General features: G+C 38.9%; 1 protein-coding gene across 2 annotated transcripts in view; it reads left to right on the forward strand.

The window, feature by feature from the left end:
- Positions 1-21,887, forward strand: part of PREP (prolyl endopeptidase) — a 94,697-nt gene that overhangs the window by 51,023 nt on the left and 21,787 nt on the right. For both annotated transcript variants that reach the window (XR_010613161.1, XM_065681144.1), the window contains exons 9-10: positions 549-746; positions 4,379-4,482. Coding sequence is in view for 1 of the 2 variants with exons in the window: in XM_065681144.1 (XP_065537216.1) it covers positions 549-746; positions 4,379-4,482 (302 nt within the window). In the remaining variant the exon portion in view is untranslated. The remainder of the gene's footprint in view (positions 1-548; positions 747-4,378; positions 4,483-21,887) is intronic.

The following is a 21,887-nucleotide window of genomic DNA, read 5'->3' on the forward strand; positions in this document are numbered from 1 at the left end:
TGTCACCTCAGACTAATCCTTTTCTTACACCCAATAGAGCTTATTTAAGAGAATTGCCTCCTGAATACTTAAGGTGCTGTATTTCAGTGTGCAGTATAGCACATGTCTGTCTGTTCTTATGAGTTTAGCTTAAGTCTGAATCATAGTGATTGTTTCTATTTTCACACATTTCCATAAGTATTCCTGGCAAAGATCAGTGTTTTGCTTCAGTTTTACAATGAAATATCTGATATTTAAGAGCAGTAATGGTCTATAAGCACCGCAAATGTATAAGTATCTTGGTTAAGCAATTCATTACTCCTGTCTGCATGAACTAGCTTCAAGCATCATGGTTAGTGTGTTTCCAATGAATGTCAGCCTTTACTTTTGGGTTCACCTTTTTGTTTCAGAAGGCAGGTGACTTCTAAAGATTTAACCTCAATGCATGTCAGAAATTTTGGTTCATGTATTTAGGAATGCTAAAGAATTTTACAGTCAGATTATGTCTGATTGTTTTCCTTCTTACAATTCTTTTCACTGTATTTGTTTCTCTTTCCTGCAATCTGCAGAATGGGTTGCTTGTGTGAGGTCCAACTTCCTGGTTTTGTGCTATCTGCATGATGTGAAGAATATCCTGCAACTTCATGACCTAGCTACTGGTGCACATCTCAAGACTTTTCCCCTAGAAGTTGGCAGTATTGTGGGATATAGTGGCCAAAAGAAGGACACAGAAATATTCTATCAGTTTACTTCCTTTTTATCTCCAGGTAAGATTGTTTTCCCCTAGTTATTGTTCCTTTTCTTGGAAACAGTATCTTTCTCACTTTCTGTTTAGTAGTTATTAAGTATCTCTAAGATGCAGTGAAAACTGCTTCCCCACCCTGCAGTTACGCCGTGGTTGTGCTCTTCAAAATGTACCAGGCATTGATCCATGAGGGCTAAATAATATGCATACTAATATTTGAGAGCTGCATTGAGAAATTACTTAAGACTGGCTTGTACTAGAGAGGAAACTGTAGCATTCTCACAGCTCTTGCTTCATACAGCAAGATACAAGTTTACAAATTCTGTTGAAGACAATTTTTGATGTATTCCCTGGGATTTTTCATCACAATTTTGAAGAACATCTTTAAAAGGCACTTTATTTTCTGATAGCTTTGTGATGCATTTATGCATAGCCTCATAAGAGCATTCTTACTATCTGTGCTTACATCTGTTGGATTGCTGTAGGAATCCTCTCGCAAAGCCAGAGCTGTCCAAAACATTCTGTAATACATGTGTGGAACATCAGTAAGTATTCTAGGATATTGAATAATAAGGGAGTTTCTATGCAATTGTGAAGTTAGTACAATGACAAGAAAATGTGTTTGCTGTTTTGGGGTGGGGGGTGTTTGTTTGGGTTTGGGGGTTTTTGGTCGGTCAGTTGTTTTTGTTGTTGTTGTAGTTTTTTGCTGTTGCTATTTTAAATTTCTTTATAGCCCAAACAATCAATAGCTAATGCAGGAAAGGACTGAAGTATGGAGAGAAGAGATAGGCTTCATGATCTTTATCTTAGTCCAGGGTTGTAAGTGATCATGAATCATAAGATGATCCAAACTGTTCTTACAGCATCTGACATATATTTTTCCTCTGTTTCAGTTAGAGCGGAGCTATGTTGCAAAATGGCTGTATGATAGTTCTGATAGGTTTTCTGGTTTTCCTAAAGGATTGTGTGAAATTATCAAAATTACGTTTCTGCTTAGCAGATAAGAAGGGTGATGGATTTCCTGTTATTATCTTACTGTTTTCATAACCAGAAATAAGATAGGTTTCCAGTTCCTCTTTTAAACAAACTTTTAAACAGCATTCAGATAATTGCAACTGGAGAAGAGCTCGAGGACACTCTTGCATTTACCTCTGACTTCATCCCAGCATGATGGTTCAGATAGCTCATTTGCTCACATCCCAGCTCATGGGCAAGAAGGTGCCAGTCTTACGAGCCTGCACTGTTCACCTCCGCTGAGCCAGCAGAGTCTCTGCAACTGCTAAACATGTGGAGGGGAAGAGCCCAGAGATCTGTTTTAATCTGTGGCTTGTCAGCCAGCAATGGCTGCTCTCACTGCCTGCTGGTTGCTTGGGCAGACTTTTATTTCCTTTTTATCCATGTGCTTAGCATCTACAGAGAATTTGCCGTGAGCAACCTGGAATCTAGAAGAAAGAGGAAGGGAAGAAATGGAGGTAGACTGTATGGGCATAAGGAAGGGGTAAGGAAATCAGACCAGAGAGAAAATTTTTAGGTAGGTGTGTGGATATTTTTTTTGCATGCAGCCTTCATTTCCCCCATCAGTGGAATAATCAGACAAAAGGAAAGGTATGGAGCTGGTCCTTGATGAACATAGATCTTCATACTTTGCAATTAGACATCAATATAATTTGCACTTTTATTAAGTTGTACTTTTTTTTTTCTAATGAGAAATAAATTGACCTTTAATGTTAATTCTTGTTTATTTATGGTTAATACCCACAACAGAAGTAATAATGAACATATGTATGAAATAATGAATAAAGCAGTTCTAAACCATAGATTATGACATCATAAAAATAATTTTTGCTGTTCCCTGAAAAATATGGTTATCCACGCTGTCCACTCCATTAAAATACTTATGTGAGCACTCTATTGTTTTGCATTTATTTACCACCGAGCAAAAGAGTGCGGGCACCAACGTTACTATGGTTTTGGCTATTAACTGCCATGCCACTAAAAATATAACCGAACAAGAGATGCAAGTATCAGGGATTCAATTGCATGTTACTGTAATATTAGGTTGATTGACTCCTGAAATGCAGTCTGTGACTCTGCTTATACTTTATCATGTGGTTTCCTAATACGCAGCTATTCGGCCTGCTCTGTGTGTAATGTTTGCCAATACATTATCCAACTTGGGTGGCTGTAAATATATGTCAAATGTCTGCTCTGCCTGTTACCACTTCATGTGCTTTTCTTTGTGCTTTGGCATGACTTTCTGGATCCTAATCTTTAGGGAAATGCTGTTCTAATACTTGTTTGTACCTGTCACCCTGCATTAGGCTTGCTATTTACTTGTGATAAATGAAAAAAAAAAATTCCCAGCAGATTAGATTCCCTATTAATTCACCATTATAGAAACTCTTTATCAGTTATCAGGAATGTTAATTTTCATCTCTGTTCCTTTGCCAATCTGTCTTTCTGATTTTTCACAGTTAGTGATTTAATGAGACCAATCTCTTGTATCAGATATGTTTCCTCATTATTTCATGTTTCGATATATTTTTTATAGCTATAACCTCTGTAATAATTACTTCTGATTTCCTCTAAGTATCTAAAATACAGACAATACAGTAATATTTCAATCAAGTCCTGTCCACCTTAGTTTTATTACATTGAGGAACTTTTTGCCTTAACTTTCAGTGTTCTTTTCCCTAGTACACATTTTAAATTTTATAGAGACCACCTTGTTGTAAAGCTGAAAGGCAAAGAATAATTAACACCGAGGTTAGTTTTATGTATCATCTGTATCTTCAGTATATCCATGAATATTAGGACTTTGTAAAATGTTACCCTATGTGTTTATGCTCAAATGCTATTAAGGCTGAATGCCAGGAAATATAATTCATAGTCTAAATACAAAATTCCTCTTGGCTAATTACATGTCTGTTTAATATCTAGATTGCTGCAGTCTCTGAGATTCTGCCTCTGCTGCAACCTAGAAATCTTATACTGCTTATATACATAAATTTTCTCCTGCGCACAATCCTTTAGAAATCATTGGTGCAACTCAAGCAAGTCAAGTTGCCTTCAAACCTGCAGGATCAGGTTGTGAAATAAATTGCATGAGACCAAATTCTGTTCAGTTACACAGGTAACCTGTGCCAGGCTGCTACAATTTCAAGTGGTTGCTTAGCTTTTTCTATTATCCGGCTGTCTGTTTGAATTGCGTTTTCAAAATATTCTATCATAAAGAGAAAAATGTTGACCTGAATGAAATTCTTGATATATTTAGTCTTAGTATGGTGGCTCTAGAGGAGATGTTTCAAAACAAACTTCCTATTTATTTCTTCCAACATCATCATTTTCAATAAGTGCTATGTAACTTTATGAAAACAAGTATTTTTTCCATTTTGCTTTAGCCACTTTGGATTGCTGGCTTTATATGGGCACAGAGATGTATTCCTTCTGTACAGAAAACCTTTGCACCCTGCCTAGATGAAGTGCATATATGTATGTGTTAAAATATATATTAACTGAAAGAATGTGTCGAGAGCTACTGTTCTTCACCTTGCAAAGTTACCTTTGCCATTCATTACTCCATCACAGCACTTAAATCAGCATCCTTTTAATGGTAGACGTACACTAAGCTGACAACCTTGCACTCTATTTTAGGTATTATATATCACTGTGATCTGACCAAAGAAGAACTGGAGCCACGAGTTTTTCGGGAGGTGACTGTGAAAGGATTTGATCCTTCAGTTTACCAGACAATTCAGGTAATAAACATGAATCCTGCTGTCTTGCTGTAATCACTTATGCAACAGTTTAAGAAAATTGCACTTGGCTAAGGATGAGAGTGCTTTAATTAGCTCCTGGCTTGAGGTCTGTTCTTCACTTTGAAGGAATTCTACCAACTCTTAATTAGAGAGATTGGAAGATGTCACTGCAAGTAACCAGGGCAGATTCAATCCTCACTTTCCTTACATTATGAGACAATATGTTCTTTACTTTGTTTTCCTGTATTATGGTATTCTTTGATATTTGTTTTAACATCAGGCAGCTGCTTTTCCATGTTTTTTCCAGGGCAACTTGGCATGGCTGCCATAGGCAAGTGTGTCAAAGGGCAAGACTTAAGAGGCAGTGGAGAAATAGAGGAAGCTTGGATTAGCCAGTCATCTTCCCAGCAGTTCCAAAGTATTCTGAGGCCCACTGGTGAAAGTGACAGCAATAGATGAAACACTCTATGTCTGAGGACTTAGCCATGGTTATATGGAAGAAATACAGGAGAATATGTAGTGGCGTGCACAGAAAAGTCATATTCATGCATGCTGTGTAAGAATTTTGAGTTCTTACTCAAAAAGTTTTGAGTCCACCTTTCCTCCAGTGCCACAGTATATTGTGTTCATTAATGCATCAGTGCAGTTACACTTGGAGAAACTCATTTTGATTGTCATAAGAGCAGGATTAGACCATTTTCTTGCAGTGCTAGAACAACTAGAAAAAAGAGCAAAAGTTAAAAGCAATTTTAAATACATACGTACATATATATAATTAATATTTCTAATATAAAACCCCATGAAGCAGTTAGCGACTTTTGGCCCTGATAAAACAAAGGCCCCCGCATTTAAAAGTTTGCACAAATGGAGTTAAAATTACAGACATGGATCATTTACAGCCTGGTTCTGAGAGATGTGAACATGGAGAAAAATGAGTGATGTCTTTCCTAGCAAGGTCTAATGACATTCAGGAAACTCCTCAGAAACCTAGAGAATAAAATCTTTGCTGATAAAGTACTTGGAGTTAACAAAGACTGGCAGATAACAAGGACAGTAGGTTACTGATTTATAATGATGTGAACTGCTTATTAAATGGTCCCATTATCATAATCTGCATTTCAGTATAACCAAGTGTGGGTGAGACATCTGGGAATCAGGGAGGGATTTATCCCACTTCAAAATCTGAAATCAGGTAGGTTGTGTCAGTGGGTATCCCAGAGCTCCCTTTGTAATCCCCAGAAGGCCATAAGCTACATCTGCAGTTAAAGAAGTGTGTCTTAAGGTTCATAGAAATTTGTTGAAATCATGTAATCATTTAGGTTGGAAAAGACCTTTATGATCATCAAGTCCAAACACTAAGACAGCAGTGCCTAGTCCACCACTAAACCATATCCCTAAGTGCTGCATCCACATGTCTTTTAATATCTCCAGTGATGGTGACTCAACCAAAATAATTAGGGGTCTAGAAAAACAGTTATCATACTGCAGTGCTTAGCATATTTAACACCTGCAATTTATAGAAGAAATATTAAATAATGGATTAATTTTTTTATATGTAGGGTTTTGCATCTGTAAATTAAGAGTGGAACAGAGGATTTTTCTTTCTATACACTAAGATATAACAAGATCCAGTGTATAAAGTGGAACTTAAATAAGCTTAGGCAGGAAAAAGGTGAAATGACCTAGGGAGATAGTTAAGCAACAATGTGACAACATAACTTGGAGTCTTTGAAAGGAGGTTAGATATTTTTCTTAATCTCTTTATTTTTAATTTTGCTTCTGGCATATATACAGGACAGATTCTCTAAAAGCATAATGACAGTAGTATGTGTGCATGAGGTGGTTGTAAACAGTCCCATCTGTTTGTCTCTATGTCTCCAGACAGAAATAAAAGTGTTGTAGAGGACAGTTTGCTGGAAATGTTCTCACAGAGAATGTATTTCTGCTGCTTTTCCTAAATTCATTAAAGGACTTCCTCAGGATAACTTCAGGGTATAGTGAGTTGAAAAAGAGAAAGAAAACAGCGTTCTCTTTAGGAAAGAACTTGGTACATTTGTAATACTACCATCAGACTCAGAAGGATAATAATGGAACACAAATACCCATGTAATTAAAAAGAGTTTAGAAGGGGTTGCCATAAATTAGAAATAATGTATTTTTATAGTAAATCAAATTTTATGAAATGTCTGGAAAAACAAAATCTCATTTTATGTTTAAATCAATTACATGCTAAAATAAGGTAAAGTAGAAGAATAATATAAATAATTTCAAGGAGGCAGCATTCTGTTGCTATGCCCTTTGTAGATCACTGGCAGAGCTTCACCACTAGGCTGTAATGCAGTAGAGGTCAATATCATTGTTTCTGGTTTTCTCCTTACTCACTCCTGTTCAGTACCAGCTCTAGGGAAATGCGACCCATGTAGTTACACTGGGATCAGTGCTTATGAAAAGCAGTCTTGGCTCTCCACTCATCCAGTGTTGTCTTCTATCAACAAATGATCCCAGTGTGGTGACATCTTGGAAATTAGTTTTCCCTTATCATTCAAATAAACGGAAACATCTCAGCTGAGCTGTGAAAGAGACTGTCAGAGGCAGAGCTGGGGCTGCCTGGTTACGTTTATAAGTAACTCAGCCTGCCGGTGCTGCCCACTTCTGCCAGTCCTCGTTTCCATTTGTGAGGTCCCACTTGGACTCTTGATGATGCTGCTTCTTGGAAGAGAGAAAGGGAAATGGCAGTTTACCAAAGCAGCTTATAAATGGCTGTCAACCTAGATGAAAGCCTTGCATACCCATTGCAAAACTCAGGCAATATTGTGGGGAATTATGAAAGAAGCTCAAAGTTAAGAGTGCAAGAAATATACTGAGAATAAGCAAAGATTGCTGGTTACAGGAGAGTGAGCACCACCGTGGAATTTGTTTCTTAATTTTAATGTCCATCAGAATTACTAAGCAGTAAAGAAAAATGTTGCTGGCTCTGTCCTGATCTGTGTCGTTTATGAAAGGCAGGTCTCCTGCCAAGGTTCTTCCTTTATTCACATATACCTGAATAAATACCTGCTAAGGCTAGCTATCTTCCTAGCTTTCTCTGTGTAGCATATATGAAACTTTAATGAGGAGTTGTTCTTAAGCAGTCTTTGAAAATAACTGAGTTAGGAAGATTTGAACTGAGGTGTAAGGTGTCGTGTATATGAAACCTGAATTAATGGCAATTGGAAATTGCCACAGTGCCTGTTTCTTGCTCCTTTGGATCCACTTTGCAGTGTTTCATAGATGCTGTGCAGTGCAAGTGTGGACCAGTAATAAAGTTTCCTACACTAAGTAAATTTATGGTAGAGCAGCTGCTTTGTAATACCTGAGGTGAAGTTCTTACTCTTTGGCAGCTCAAGAGCAAAATAGCCAACTTAGCTTGCATGGAAGAGTGAGATGTTTCAACATACCTGACATTTCCATCAGGGTAAGAGCATGCCTCTAGGTTGTTGGCTCAATGTGACACCATGGAAGTACATAGTCTAACTTAGTATGCAATAGCTTATGCATATGCCCTTACCTTGGAAGACTCTGTGACCTTCATGAAAATGTCACTCTGTTTAAAATGCTTGCCACATCGAAAATTTATCCTGACTACTTCTGTTAAATGGTATATTAAGTTGTGTTACTAACTTTTCCTCTGCCAAAGGCTCCTTGAAATTTGTCTTTGCTTCCATGCACACTTCCATCCATCATAATGACAAACTTTTTTAGGATATGACCTGGGCTGGGTTTTACAGGAGGGAAAAAGACTTTTACAGGAACTTGGAAATGGCACTTGCCATAAGCTGTTTGCTGCATCAATAATACAAATGCTCCTTTAAATAAAGAGCCTTTATTTTTTATCTTCACAAAGTTGCCAACTAAGTTCTTGCATACCTCTCCATATTAACACTTCACAGTGACACTTAATTGTGGATAAACAGTCTTCTGGCCTGGCTCACAACTCACCTACTTTTAGGCTGATATGCAGGCTTGTAAGTGTTGAAATTGCAACAATAAAAATGTTGTTTGGCTCCTTTTGCCATTCTTTGAATACCTTCCAGTACTGCCCTTAGAATAGTTTGAGATGAACCAAAAACAGATGTTGCTATTGACAGATGCACTTCAGAGTAGCCCTTGTAGAAGAATGGTGAAATTCATAACACAGCTTAGTTTTACAACTTAGTTTGATTCAGAAGCAGCTGCTGTTTAGATACTGTTGCAGAGATGAAAGAAGGACAAGAAGGGTATTTATTCTGCAGGGGGGAAACCTGGGATTAATTTTCTACTCTTTCTTCTGCAGAAAGTATTTTTATAGGTAAATTAATTTTCATGAGAAGTTTACTGGTTTATTGCTCAGTCTTTTACCCCCATCTTGAAGCCCTTTCAGCCCTGATTTCAAGTTATGAGTCATGATAGCGAAAATTTGTCTACAGTCATTTTAATGCCTAGTGGAACTCTACACCATACAGTTTGGCACAGGAAAAGAAAACACTGTTTCAGGAAAACACAATGCTGAAAGCAGATGAATCAGGCTTGAGGCTGATTGGCAGAGCTGTGGGAGAAACTTGTGCACAGCATCTGCCCACGCTATTCCTGGATCTCTCCATTGCTGCTGGTGTCATTCCATGAGCATTAAATTCCCTCATTAAGATAAAAAGTAACAGAGAGCAGCAGAGGCGGGCAGTGTCCTGTGAAAGATGTAGTAAGTTCAACCTGCTTAGCAATGCAAGAGCTGGTATTATCACTGATTTTTCAGTATGGCTGTAGTGATAGTCTTAATGTTGTTTATATTCCATATCTATGTGTATATGAATAAATCACTAGAGGCTGGAAAGAAATTCAGTAGCTTTGACTGTCTCTGTTGAGAAAAAGGATTCTCATACCAGAGAGGAAGGGCATGGATTTTTTTACATTAATTCTGAACAGAGACAAAGAATTGTCTTCCCTTCAGGGGAGTAAGTTTTTCTGGCATCGTTTTCTTCCCTCTTCTGAGAATCCAGCACAGCCAAAAGGAGTGGTACTTATTTGCTTCTAACAGTATTTGGAGTTTCAATCCTGTCTTGATCTAATAGGATGGAAGGGTAGAATTAATACTTGGGGAAAATAAGTGTTGTTTGTTTCTGTTTTATTCCTTTTATTTGCTTGTTCCACATTGCAGTAAGGAAGAAAATGAAGGAATATTGGGGGGAGGAAGGAATGTGAACAAATCATAGAATGCACCAATTTTAGTTGTTGCCACAGTGTGGCAGACACCTCCTCTCTTGAAGGGGAACAGTGAGCTTTGAGCTGCTTCCATCGGAGCTCCCGGGAAGAAGACTGAAGTCTTCAGCTCTGATCTCTACCAGTGTTTTGGCAGTGGCTGTGGTTTTGGCACCAAGGCAACAGTCTTGCTCTGGGGGACATCAACAAAATCACAGTGACAGCTGTGGCAGTATTGGCTGTTTGCCTATGTGAATTTAGCATCTTGCACCCATGGCATGTGTTTGTTACAAACACCACTTTAATCTGCTGTTACCTCTTCTAATTGCAAGTCACTGAAAAAGCACTGACTGAAAATGTAGTCCTCTAATTTTAAAGCCCTGGATTTCTTGAAAGCCGAAAGATTGTATATTAAATATGTTACATATTTGCAACCAGAGTGCATGTAATTTTAAGGGGGAAAATTGGCATGATTGCTTAGTCTTTTACCCCCATCTTCAAGCCCTTACAGCCCTGATTTCAAGGGCTAGTCTTCCATACTAGACTTCATACATGTCGAGAAGAGTATCAAGTGAAAAATTTCCCATAATGACCTTATGTGCTCTTGAACTTTTAAATCCTTATACCTGAGCAGATGAGTAGCAGTTGGTTCTACATTGATTATATTTAAGGAGCTCCAGTGAAGTACACTTCAGATAATTCTTACCAGTAAATCTCACATACCATGGTATTCCTTAAGTGTCTGGAGTAGGAACCAGATCTCTCTATTCAAAGTAAGAGGATGAAGTGATAGGACTTTGCATTGTTTTCTTTGCCAATCCAGTTTAAATGCTGTTTTAAGGTTTAAATGTCTGGTATGGCTTTCTCCCCTTCTTCCATACCGCAGGGGATTGTTGCATAGTTTAGGATGTTGGGAGCCTTTGTTCAGCAGAATGCAGAACAATAGAAATGTGGTTTGGGATGAGAGAGTACAGAACTGCTCTTTGGAAGAATCGGCTCGATACCAGACCACACTGTATGGGGGATAATACTAAAATACCAGTCTCTTGAGTTCATTTGAGTTGTCATACAGGCTTTGTGATTCACTAGTTCCAAGCTTTTAGTACTAGATTGCTTATTTTTCTGTGAAGTGTGCAGGGAATTGAAAAGCTGCTTAAAATGTTAGTCTGTAGGGCCTTCATGCTCAAGTCGTGTTTTAAGCCTATGAGAGAAGTAATTGCTTAGTAGTTTAACTAAAACTCATTATGAAATATTATTCTTGTGCCTTACTCAGTAGAACTTTTTTTTTTGAACTTACAGCGGTTTGTTTTCCACTTTTCTAGTGGATGGAGATATTAGTTGGCATGCTTGATCCCAAGCTGCATCTGTGCTCCATTGCTATCTCAGAAGTCCTTAAAAACACAAGGAGAAATAACGTGGAATAAAACAGAGCTATGACCATTGAACATAGTGTAGTGTGAACTCTGTTTTTACACACAGGAGTTTTAAACAAGAGTTTAAGCAGTTCTGATGGAGCTTAAAGGATTGTTTTACATCTTCCCATGTCTTAAATTATTCAATTTTTAATTGTGAATTAAAAAAATACTTTTCATTCTTACAATAAATAGTGAAACGTATTTCCTATCAGGAGAAAGATCTTAAAGACCATTCACTCAAGGCACCTTAAATGAATGTGTTCTTTAAGCTTTCAGGAATCTCTGTAGGTAGATTCTTTACTGATACAGAGATTAAAACGAGGAGACTGTTGTTGCAGTGAAAATGCTTGTTTCTTGTCCTCTTTCTAAACAAATCCCTGAAGACTTCTTTCCTTCTCTTTTTTTCTCCAGCTTTCATATTCACACCTGTGATTGATCTCACCTCCAGTAATTAACCATGAACACATTACTATTTTAATTAACTCTCTTACAAGATAAGTAAGAATTCTATTTAATGATTCTCATTGGGAATCTTCTTTCAACTTTTCTTCTCCCTTTTGTGTAAGATATTGCTGTTATTTTTCAAAGGCAGTGAGTATTATTAGCTCCATTCTACAGGAGCAGAAAGATTCAGAATGAAATTTGTCTGTGGTTTGATGAGGTTACACTGGGGATATATTTTGATGGTTTGCTGTTCTAGTGGCAGTGGTTTGCTACTCCTCTTTTTGCTGATCCTCTGAGTCCAATCTTCAGATGTGGTTTAAAAACTTAATCACACCAGTTATTAACGTCTTAGACAAGTAACAGTTCATAAAACTTCAGTATCGTTGAAAAGCCCCAAGTCTCGATCTCTCTAATAGTATTACATGCTGAGAAAACCCTGTCTTTTGATCAGTATGGTATTTGTGTGTCCTGTATAGTGCAGATTGAATGACTAATTCCATCAGCACAGTAAAGAAAGAAGTGGTAGCTGCCACTTTTATTTTCTCTGTCCCTTTTCTGAGGCTAAATGTCAAGCTTCAGCGTGCCAGCATTGTTCAGAATGAGAGTGCTTCTCTGAGAGTGTGGGAATTTTTCTGTCCATCTGCTCACCCATTACTTTGCCTCATAGAGCCTAGCAGGGAGGGTGTTGAACTGTGATGATAATGCTCCATTGAGGACAGATGCTCTGGGACTACAATCATTGGTTTTATTCACACCACTGGCAAAAGATTATTAGGTGACTGCAGTTGTCAGTCATCACTGGTGTGGGCCAGCGTTCAAACCATTGATCTAGCAGCAAAAAGCATTGAATTCCTTTACCAGGCCACCAAGACAACCAGACTTTCCTGGTTGCCTTTCTCAGCACTGTGCTGGTAGAGTTGTGTAAGTCTGTTGAAGAGTCATTAGGTTTCCAAAGCAGGGAATGTGTTATAGTCCAAGAGGTAGGATATTGGCTTTTCCTGAGAGACAGAAACCAGCTGTTATTACCCAGCAGGTGGTGGCAGCTGTGAATTAAAAAACCTGTAGAAGAAGTGCTGTAATAACCAAAAGACAGAAAAACAGAGAAAGAGAAGAAACTACAGTTCCTGAATGTGATCGGAGGTGGTGGCAACATGGGCATGTGCCCCTGTTCCAAAGCTGACCATCGTGGCTACCATGGTTAAAGCATACTGATCTGTCCTAAGCACAATGACCGGTCACTTCTGCCTGTACAGAAAAAAAAAAAAAGCCTGATTGGCTTTTGTCTGCCTTGTGCTTAAAGGCCTTCAGTCTCCCTAGGCAATCTGTTCCAGTGTCTCACTGTATTTACTGTTAGAAAGCTTTTGCAGGGAGCAGGGTTTCACAAGCACAAGGTCTCACCTAAATTGCCTTGCCGCAGTTGAATTGCTTAGTGTCCCTCACAGACATGGAAGACGGGTTATTCACTTCTAGTTACAGCAAACTTGTGCATATTTAGAGATTGACACTGTTACGTCCTTGCAATATTTTTCCTTTAGAGTAAAAATATGTAAGAAACCCCCTGCACTCTGTTTTTTTAGCGGACTGTATTGTCTGGGCCTTCTATCACTCTTCTTTCTCTCACTGGAGTCTCTTTAGATGCTCAGTGTATGGTGTGCCATGGTTTAAACTGAACACAGCACTCTAGCTGAGGCTTTGCAAATGCTGCATACAGCAGAAAGAGTCATTTCATATGTCTTGTGGTTGAGACTTTGGCTTAGATGTCCCACTCTAGGGTTTGCCTTTTCCTTAACAATTCATTGTTCATGTAAGTTCAGTTTGGCATGTACTGTATCTCCCAAAATATTTCTCTGAATTATTTTTTCGTCAGTTATTCTCTGACTGTATGTGATTGCACCTGTCAGAGTATAGTATGTTACATTTCTGGCCTTACTGGGTTGCATTTTACTTTTTCAGGTAGTTTTGCCTTCCCTTTGTTATGCATTCCAAAAAGCACTCCGTTGTTCCCTCTTTTCTGCAGCATCTCAGTGTTTCCTGTTAGCAATTAAGCTTCCCAGCAGGTCCATATTCCATTTAAATACTTTACGTGGGATGCATCTCTCATTCTGAATGGTGTCTTTGTAGACTATCAGGGGACTGGGGTGTTTTCAGAATAGAAATGGCTCTGGCAGATCTGGGAGGTTTGTGTTTCACAATTGCAGGCCTCCAGTGCACACAAGTTGGTAACTAGTTTGTGCAGACATCTATTAGGCCTGACATGCAACTGATCCAAAGAGGTTTACAGAATCACAGAATCCCAAGGGTTGGAAGGGACCTCAAAAGATCATCTAGTCCAACCCCCCCACAAGAGCAGGGTAACCTACAGTACATCACACAGGAACTTGTCCAGGCGGGCCTTGAATATCTCCAGTGTAGGAGACTCCACAACCCCCCTGGGCAACCTGTTCCAGTGCTCTGTCACTCTTACAGTAAAGAAGTTCTTCCTGATGTTAACGTGGAACTTCCTATGCAGGAGCGCACGGATAACAAAATAGAAGGTTGGTGCTTCTATATGCACTTGCATTGTTGTAGCACTTGAGTCTTAGTCATGGACCACATTCACCAGTGTGCTGCATAGCACAGAAATGCAGGCCACCACAGGGCCCTTACCAACCACAGCTTGAGAGCAGAACAGTGAAATAAGTCGATTTTGGAAGATTAATGATAACTACTCATTTACTACATAGAGGAGACAAATTAGAATTGGTAGTATTTAAAACTAATGAAAAATGCAGGTAAACTTTGGACGCATATATATCACGCTGCGCAATGAAAGTATACTTCCTGTCTTCACCCAGGGCCAAAACTGCTCGGTGGATTAGGATTTTTTATGCTGATGTTAATTAACATTCATCATCATGGTGGAAAACAGATTGATGGAGTTGAGAATGGAAAACAGCAATTTCAAATGTTGGTGAGATTTTACATAGACTTGTTTCAGGCTTAGTGTAACTAAGTTGTTCATAGGACAGGACCAGGAGCCTCTGCAAAGTAAATGAGGCTGTGTGGCCACTGCTTGGAGCAGACTGCAATTTAAAGGAAAAAAACAAAGCAAATAAAAAAAAAAATAAAAAAAATAAATAAAATAAAAAAATAAAAAAAAAAAAATAGCATGTCTTGTAAACTGAAGCTACGACTCTTGCTTTCACTGTGGACATGATTACCTTGGAAAAGTATGCATATTAGCCTCTCTAGGCTGAAAAGGCTCAGCTCCCTCAGCCTTTCCTCATATGAGAGATGCTCCAGGCCCTTAGTCATTCTAGAGCCTCCTTGCAGGAATTGCTTTAGGAGCTCCATGTCTCTTGTACTGGGGAGCCCAGAAATGGACATAGTACTCCTGGTGAGATATCACCCGGGCAAGTAGAGATTACCTCCCTTGACTTGCTGGCCGTGCTCTTCCTAATGCAGCCCAGACTGCCTTGGCCACAGGAGACATTGCTGCTGGCTCATGGACAACTTGTTGTCCACCAGGAGCTACCAGGTCCCTCTCCACGGAGGTACTTTCCAGCAGGCCAGCCCCCAGCCTGTGCTGGTACATGGGGTTATTCCTCCCCAGGTGGAAGGAGGAATAATGCATAGTCAATAGGTTTTTATCTAGACAGATTTGGTGGATTAGTTTTTCTTAAATTGTCATTCACTGGTGAAGAGAGAGGACAATTTGAACACCAAGCGCTTTGGTAAGTATCCAGAGATGCAGTTGTGAACTTGTGTAAGTGAACCACATATGAGTGGGATTGTTCAGGAGACTTCAGTATTGTATGCTCTCAGTATAAGATCAGAAGTAATAAAAAATTAAAAATTATAAAATCTTGGGGCATTCTGAAAGATTTTTTTTCCAAAGGAGCAGAAAGACAGGCAGCAGTTCACTTTATACCCAGAAACAGTTCATCCGCTAATTATGAGAGCTTTTTTTATTGTGGGCTTTTGTCTGCTTATGATCTAGTACAAATTCGTCAGTGTGCAGTATTTATTATTAAAGGTAATTTGTAGTTTGCCATCTTCATTTAGCAGTTGATTTGATTTTATCAACACTACCCAGAGGTACTGATAGAATATAATCTATCCTAAGATTAATTATTTATGTTCTGTCCTTGAGACATCTCTCAGGAAATTTAGGGGACAAGGGGAGCATCTTAGAAATATCGCTATTATTCATAGTGACTAGTTTTTCAACTGTGTAGATGAATGATACAAAGAAATGGATGATTTCCTTAGTTCTGGCTTGCTATTCCCACAGACAGGGAAAAACTGAGACATAAATTCTCCCTGACAGTTCCCCGAAGTGCTCGCTTTTCAGCCAATTTGTCAATTATTTTTGAAAGTAGTAGTGCACAGAGATCACTGCTAACAGATAAAAGTAGACAAAATGCAGAAAAGCTTCAAAGCATAATGGTAGAATGCCTAAAATCAGGCAGTCTTTTACCAACAGGAGCATCCTTAACTTTTTCCTTCTTATACTGGTGGTTTTTGAAATGTTAGCACTCACTCTAGTTTGACTTGAGATCATTAGACATTTGATCTATTGATTTATTAGTATTTGAATTCCTTATGTCTGATACAAGTTTGTTGAATTGTTCACATTTTGCCTAAGATTGTTGCAAGCTGTCCTTAGTCTTATGGCTTTAAAAAGAAAAGGCATTCCTCTTTTGCTCATTTTTCTCCTCCCTCTTCCAATAGCATTATAGGGATGCATCAGCACACATCTTGGTGTTCCTGTTATGAGGTAGCTTAAAAGTCTTGCTTATCATGTTTGTCTGGAAATTATGCATCACTTGGAATTTTTACTGGGTTGTTTTATACTAGTTTTGGTTTAAATTTTTCCCTGAGTATTGTTACAACAGTGTCATAGAAATTCATTCTCATAATTCTTTTATTCTTCTTGCTACTTGCTGGGTGATTTTTCTTTGTTGTGCAATGAGTGCTGCAAATCTGAAAACAATAGATGAGGCGGAAATACTGTCTCCCAGCAAGGAGGTGGTCACCAGACACAAATGTTGAAATCAATGGCATCTGAATCCTTAGTTTGTCTTCTAAGCTAGCAACCCAAATATTTTCTAGGATTTTAGTACTTTAGTTTAACCTTGACCATTCTCAATGGATTTTTTTTTCCTGCTGCTGACATTTTAGTGTTTTAATGATGTAGGGACACAAATCGGTAACTTTAAATTCAAGCTGAAATCTCAGAAAATAAATTACTTGTAGCTACAATGAGAGTAAGAAGCCACACAGGAAGTGCTTCATAACACTTTTATGTGACCTGTTTATTTCAGTAAGTTCTTCAGAATAAATATGCACAGGGTAAGTGATCCAGGACTGATTTTGAAAGATGCATTATCCAGTGTAGGTGATCTCTCTTTCTTTTCAAACCAAAAAGAAGGAGCCATAGAATGGTTTGGGTTGGAAGGGACCTTAAAGATCATGCAGTTTCAACCCCCTGCCAGAGGCAGGGACACCTTCCACTAGACCAGGTTGCTCAAGGCCCTGTCCAACCGGGCCTTGAACACTGCCAGGGATGGGGCAGCCACAGCTTCTCTGGGCAAATTGTGCCGGTGTCTCACCACCCTGACAGGGAAGAACTTCTTTCTGATATCTAATCTCAATTGACCCTCTTTCAGTTTAAAACCATTTCCCCTTGTCCTGTCACTACATGCCCTTATAAAAAGTCCCTCTCCAGTTTACTTTCAGGCACCCTTTACATACTGAAAGGCTGCTCTAATGTCTCCCTGGAGCCTTGTCTTCTCCAGGCTGAACAAGCCCAGCTCTCTCAGGCTGTCTTCATAGGAGAGGTGTTCCAGCCCTGTGAAAGAAACATATCAGCTATTTTTTCAATATTGTACTAGTCACATGCAGATTTTTTTGTAGGCATTTAGTGATTTAAAGCACCTCTGGTTTTGGGTAACCAACTTGATAGCTATAAACATTCTATGATACTCTAAGGAAGAGAGAGCAGAGTGCTCTGAAATTGTCCAGGGAATGAAAGTCATAGATAAAGCATCTTGGCAATGTTAAGTTGAATATGTGGGTCCTCTTGGGGCATTGACACAAGCTGGGCACTTGACATATTACCAGTGTCGAGATTGAATTTGTTCTGTGCAAGAATTTTTGGATACAGGTTTACAGGTGAAATTTGAGCACCCTGAACCATGTAGATGTCTCTGTGTAAGGGAGAAAAACCAACAGTGGTTGTATAATCTTTTTGAAGCTTGTAAGAGCTCTAAAGCAGGGCTGGGTTGAGGTAACCAAGCCAGTTTTGAGCAAGACAAAGCCAGAAACAGAAAAGCTGAATGAGACAGTTACTGTTTGAGGTGAATATCTTTTTCTCACTATGTTGAATTAGATGTATGTACCTATAACAGCGCAAAATCATAAATAAGAATAGTTGTTGTGGAGTAGCTTGTATAAGCTAAGTTCTCCCCTTGCTTACCCCATGGTAAGTTACTTCTACGTTTTTCTTCTTGTAGTGTTTCTCACTACAGCTTGAGCTGATACCCAGCGTGGTAAAGATGAGTAGTGTTTACTTTCTAATGCTTACACACTATTACAGTGAGTTGACTCCTGCCAGAGCAGTTTTCTCAATGAAGTAAAGCTTGATTTAATGAAAGAAATTGCACTAGCCAGCACCTGTTATTTATGTTTTTATTTATAACAGTGTGCTCCTCCTATTGAGACAGTACTTTGGTTATCTCATGCTATATTACATAATAATAATTTCTCGAATGTGTAAGCATGGAGGTAACTAGACTGTCACTTTCAGAGGCTCCTGGGACACTTTTCTGTTTCACATGACTACAATGTATATTAGCTCAAAAGGTAAATGTTACCTATCTGATACCTGGCTGTCTCTGCACTGTACACTAAGTTTTCTTTAAGGAAAATTGATAAAAGAAATTAAAACGATGTGTCAGATGCTAATTCTGCTGCAAGGAGCTCTGAAAGGGGCAGAGGATAAACATTTAGAGAAGAAGCAAGAAGTCGTCCAGGTTGCAAAAGTGGAGTAGAGGGGGGATCTCATTGCATCCCATTTACTTCTAATGCTTTATGCAAAGGGAATGCTGCCTTTTAACTAATGTAGAAAAGTGTGATTTAAAAGCACATATCAGTCTTGCAGGATTTCTGAACTTTCAGCTATATTTTTGTCTTGCCTTCCCCCCCCTCCTCCCGCTAGCCTGTGATACACCTCCCTGCAATCATTTGGAGCTAAGCAGCTGAACTTAGGAGGTATTTCTTCTAAAAGACCATCTCCTGGCACATTGCCTCTATCAGCATGAGGCTGCTTTTTGTGCCAGTGGGTGGGTTGTAAAACAATTTCTTCTAAAAGATTCCTTGATTATTTTCACAGTACTTTTGCAAATGACTGTTCTCCTTTCTGGGTTTTACCTGCATGAATTTTTTCTGTGCTGAGTAACTTTGGCCTCTGTCCAGTTCTGTATTAAGCAAGCTTCGCAACCCATGCAGAATTGCTTTGAAGCTAATTTAAGAGGCTTAAAGAAGATTGATGAGGATTCCCCTCGAAAGAAAAGAAACCTCAGATCCTGTGGATTTGCCATGTAGTTGTAATTGTTCTCTATTCTCCTGGCTTCTGGTTCATGCTGTATATAGGAATACAAAAACTGGCGGCAAGAGCTGCTCTTACAGTGGCTGTTGGCTAGCTGCCAGAGTTATCCGTGGGGCTGCTGGTGGTCTTATACTTGGGTCTGTGCCAATGCCACAATAAATAAGATGTTTTGCTTGTGATGGGCTATAATCTTTAGCCCCACACTGGTATCAGATTTTTTATATGGTCTAAGGCAATGAGGGATTGAATGAGCTGGGGCGGGGAGGAGGGGGTGGGGGTGGGAAAGGTAGCATGTGATTCTGTGTGAATGGGTGAGATTTCTGCCCTGGCATCTAGAGGAGAGGTTTTCTCCCTGCTTGCCAGTGCTGAAGTGTTCAGACTTGCTGGTATGAAGGCAGGGTCTTTGTGGCTTGCCTTCCTGAAGCAAAGAGTAGCAGCTATTAGAACTTGTCAGTGGGAGGTGTTGCTATGTAGCATTGTTCAGCCTCAGGCACTGTTTCTCTGTACCCAAATACAGGTTTGAACACCCTTATGCCACATCTGTGTAGGAATACTTTCTCCAGGGACTACTCCATTATGTTCACTCTTCCAGGCATCTTTCAAATAGTTGTGGGGGACTTTTAAAATGGTGAGCCTTTAACAAAGCATTTGCAGCATTTGGGAAAGCATGAGTGACATTACATGGTTTACTTACACTATGCTTTCCTTCCCCAAATCTCAAAGCACAAATGTGTGTGTGTTGAGAAATCTTCATCTCAGGCTTAATGAAGGAAGTACTTTATGTGAAACTGGACCCTTGAAATGTAATTCCAGGAAATAAAAACTGAAGTAGTCATTCCCTTTGATCAGCTGCTCAACACAGCCCATCAGCTGCTCCACTTGTGCCCATGGGTGGTGTGACTGAACAGGGCATTACATTTCTCTACTACTGTCTGTAACTTTGCGGTGGCCACTGGTGGAATCACAGCAGCTGTGTGTGAGGGCAACCACTCTTACCTAGAAGCAGAAAACAGCTGTTAAACTTCACAAGACCGCTGCATCCCGTATGTGTTTCAAATGAAAAGAATTATCTCAGTAAAATTCTATAGAGGACATTGGAACAAAACTCTTTTTAGTTGTCATGGTGTTATTAAACCTAAATTGTGGAACATTCATTTTTAATAAGGAGTATTCCAGCATGATTTATATGCCTTTTTAGTTGCTCTTTGTAAAATTCTTTGGCATTTCGCACAATGGATGTCAATCTAATGACAAGTGTAACTCTTAACTGGTTTTGATCAAGCACACAAAGACATGGAAAGAATGGATATCTCTGGTATTTAGTACCTAATCTTGAAAGAGAGGTTGAGGGAGCCATTTTTAGAATCACTAGTGGCTTTCTAAGAATAATTAGTCTACTGTGACTTAGGGGGTGTTTTCAAGTCCCAGAAGTCAAAGTCCTTTTCATATGTAAAATTCATGTATAATCTGCAGGAAATAATTCTTACTGAAAAGCCAAACTAATCACTTCTGAACTGGATTTTAATTCTCTTTGCTATTAATGAATCATAGAAATTATAAAAGGCCTGTGGACATTCAAGTATTGCTCACAGCTTGAAAATATATCCATTAAACCTGTTTGGATAAGATTATTTTTTGTTTGTGTTTTACAGCAGTATTTCAAACTGTTGAATCTTGCCTTTATAAGGTTAATTTTCAATCTGTACAAGTTCAAGGTTGAATTTTGCTTAGAAGAATTTTTGGTTTTGTAGAACTAATATTATTTCAGGAGTACAAACCCTGTCACACAGCCATTAACTGTATTTACCTGTAAAACTTACTAGGTAAACTGTCTTGGAAGCAAATTTCCATTGTAATTTTTAGGTGAAAATGGAGTGTAAATTGCTTTCGAATGCTAAGTTAACAAAAACCAACAAAGCACCACTCTATAAATATATAAGTATGCACTAAAGAAGAATGACTTAGATTTGTTTTCATGTAGCTTGTATAGATTAATCTTCATGTAATTTGTAGTAATGAGTAATTGCGCAAACAGTGACGCTTTCTCCCTGGGTCATAAGAAGAAGAATAAGGGCTATAAATTCATGCCTCAGGTTCTGGCAATATGAACTGAAAGTGATTCTTTCTGGCACGGTGACCCCTCTTCTGTGTGACAGATAGGGACATTAGTGTGAGATGAAGTGAGCTACAGCTATTTCAGGGCTGCTGTTCTGCTCCAGCGGTATGCTCCTAGAATAGCATGAAGGCTTGCAAGCAGCAGGAGTGCCCTGTCAACCACACAGTGTTGTGGTGCATTTCTAGAGGCTGAGATTACGTATTTTTAGTGTGTTTCTCCTTGAATAGTGAGTTTCAGCATTCATGATAATATGTCTCGAGCATTGTTCTCCACCCTTTTCCCTCCAAAATCACTTTGCTAATATGTCCTCCTCTTACGTGTAATGTCTGTAGTGATATGAGTCTTTATTTGAAAATATACGAGCAATGGGTAATATAGTGTGACCAGTACAAGTGGATCACTCTTATCTGTGATAAAGTAGAAAACAGTAGTATCCTTTTATTAGCGTTTACTGCTGTAAAAGCTGACTGCTTCTAAAATTAGGCATGAAGTACCATCTTGGGGAATTCTTTTTAGGGCTTGCCCTTTCCAGTTTACCTTAATCTTTGAGATAGAAGCACGTTCCTTTATTGGTTACATGAACAAACCATTGGACTTGCTTCAGAGATAACACCCAATTTAAAGGTGA

Source organism: Lathamus discolor, chromosome 5, assembly GCF_037157495.1.
Source record: "Lathamus discolor isolate bLatDis1 chromosome 5, bLatDis1.hap1, whole genome shotgun sequence".
Classification (NCBI taxonomy): Eukaryota; Metazoa; Chordata; class Aves; order Psittaciformes; family Psittacidae; genus Lathamus; species Lathamus discolor.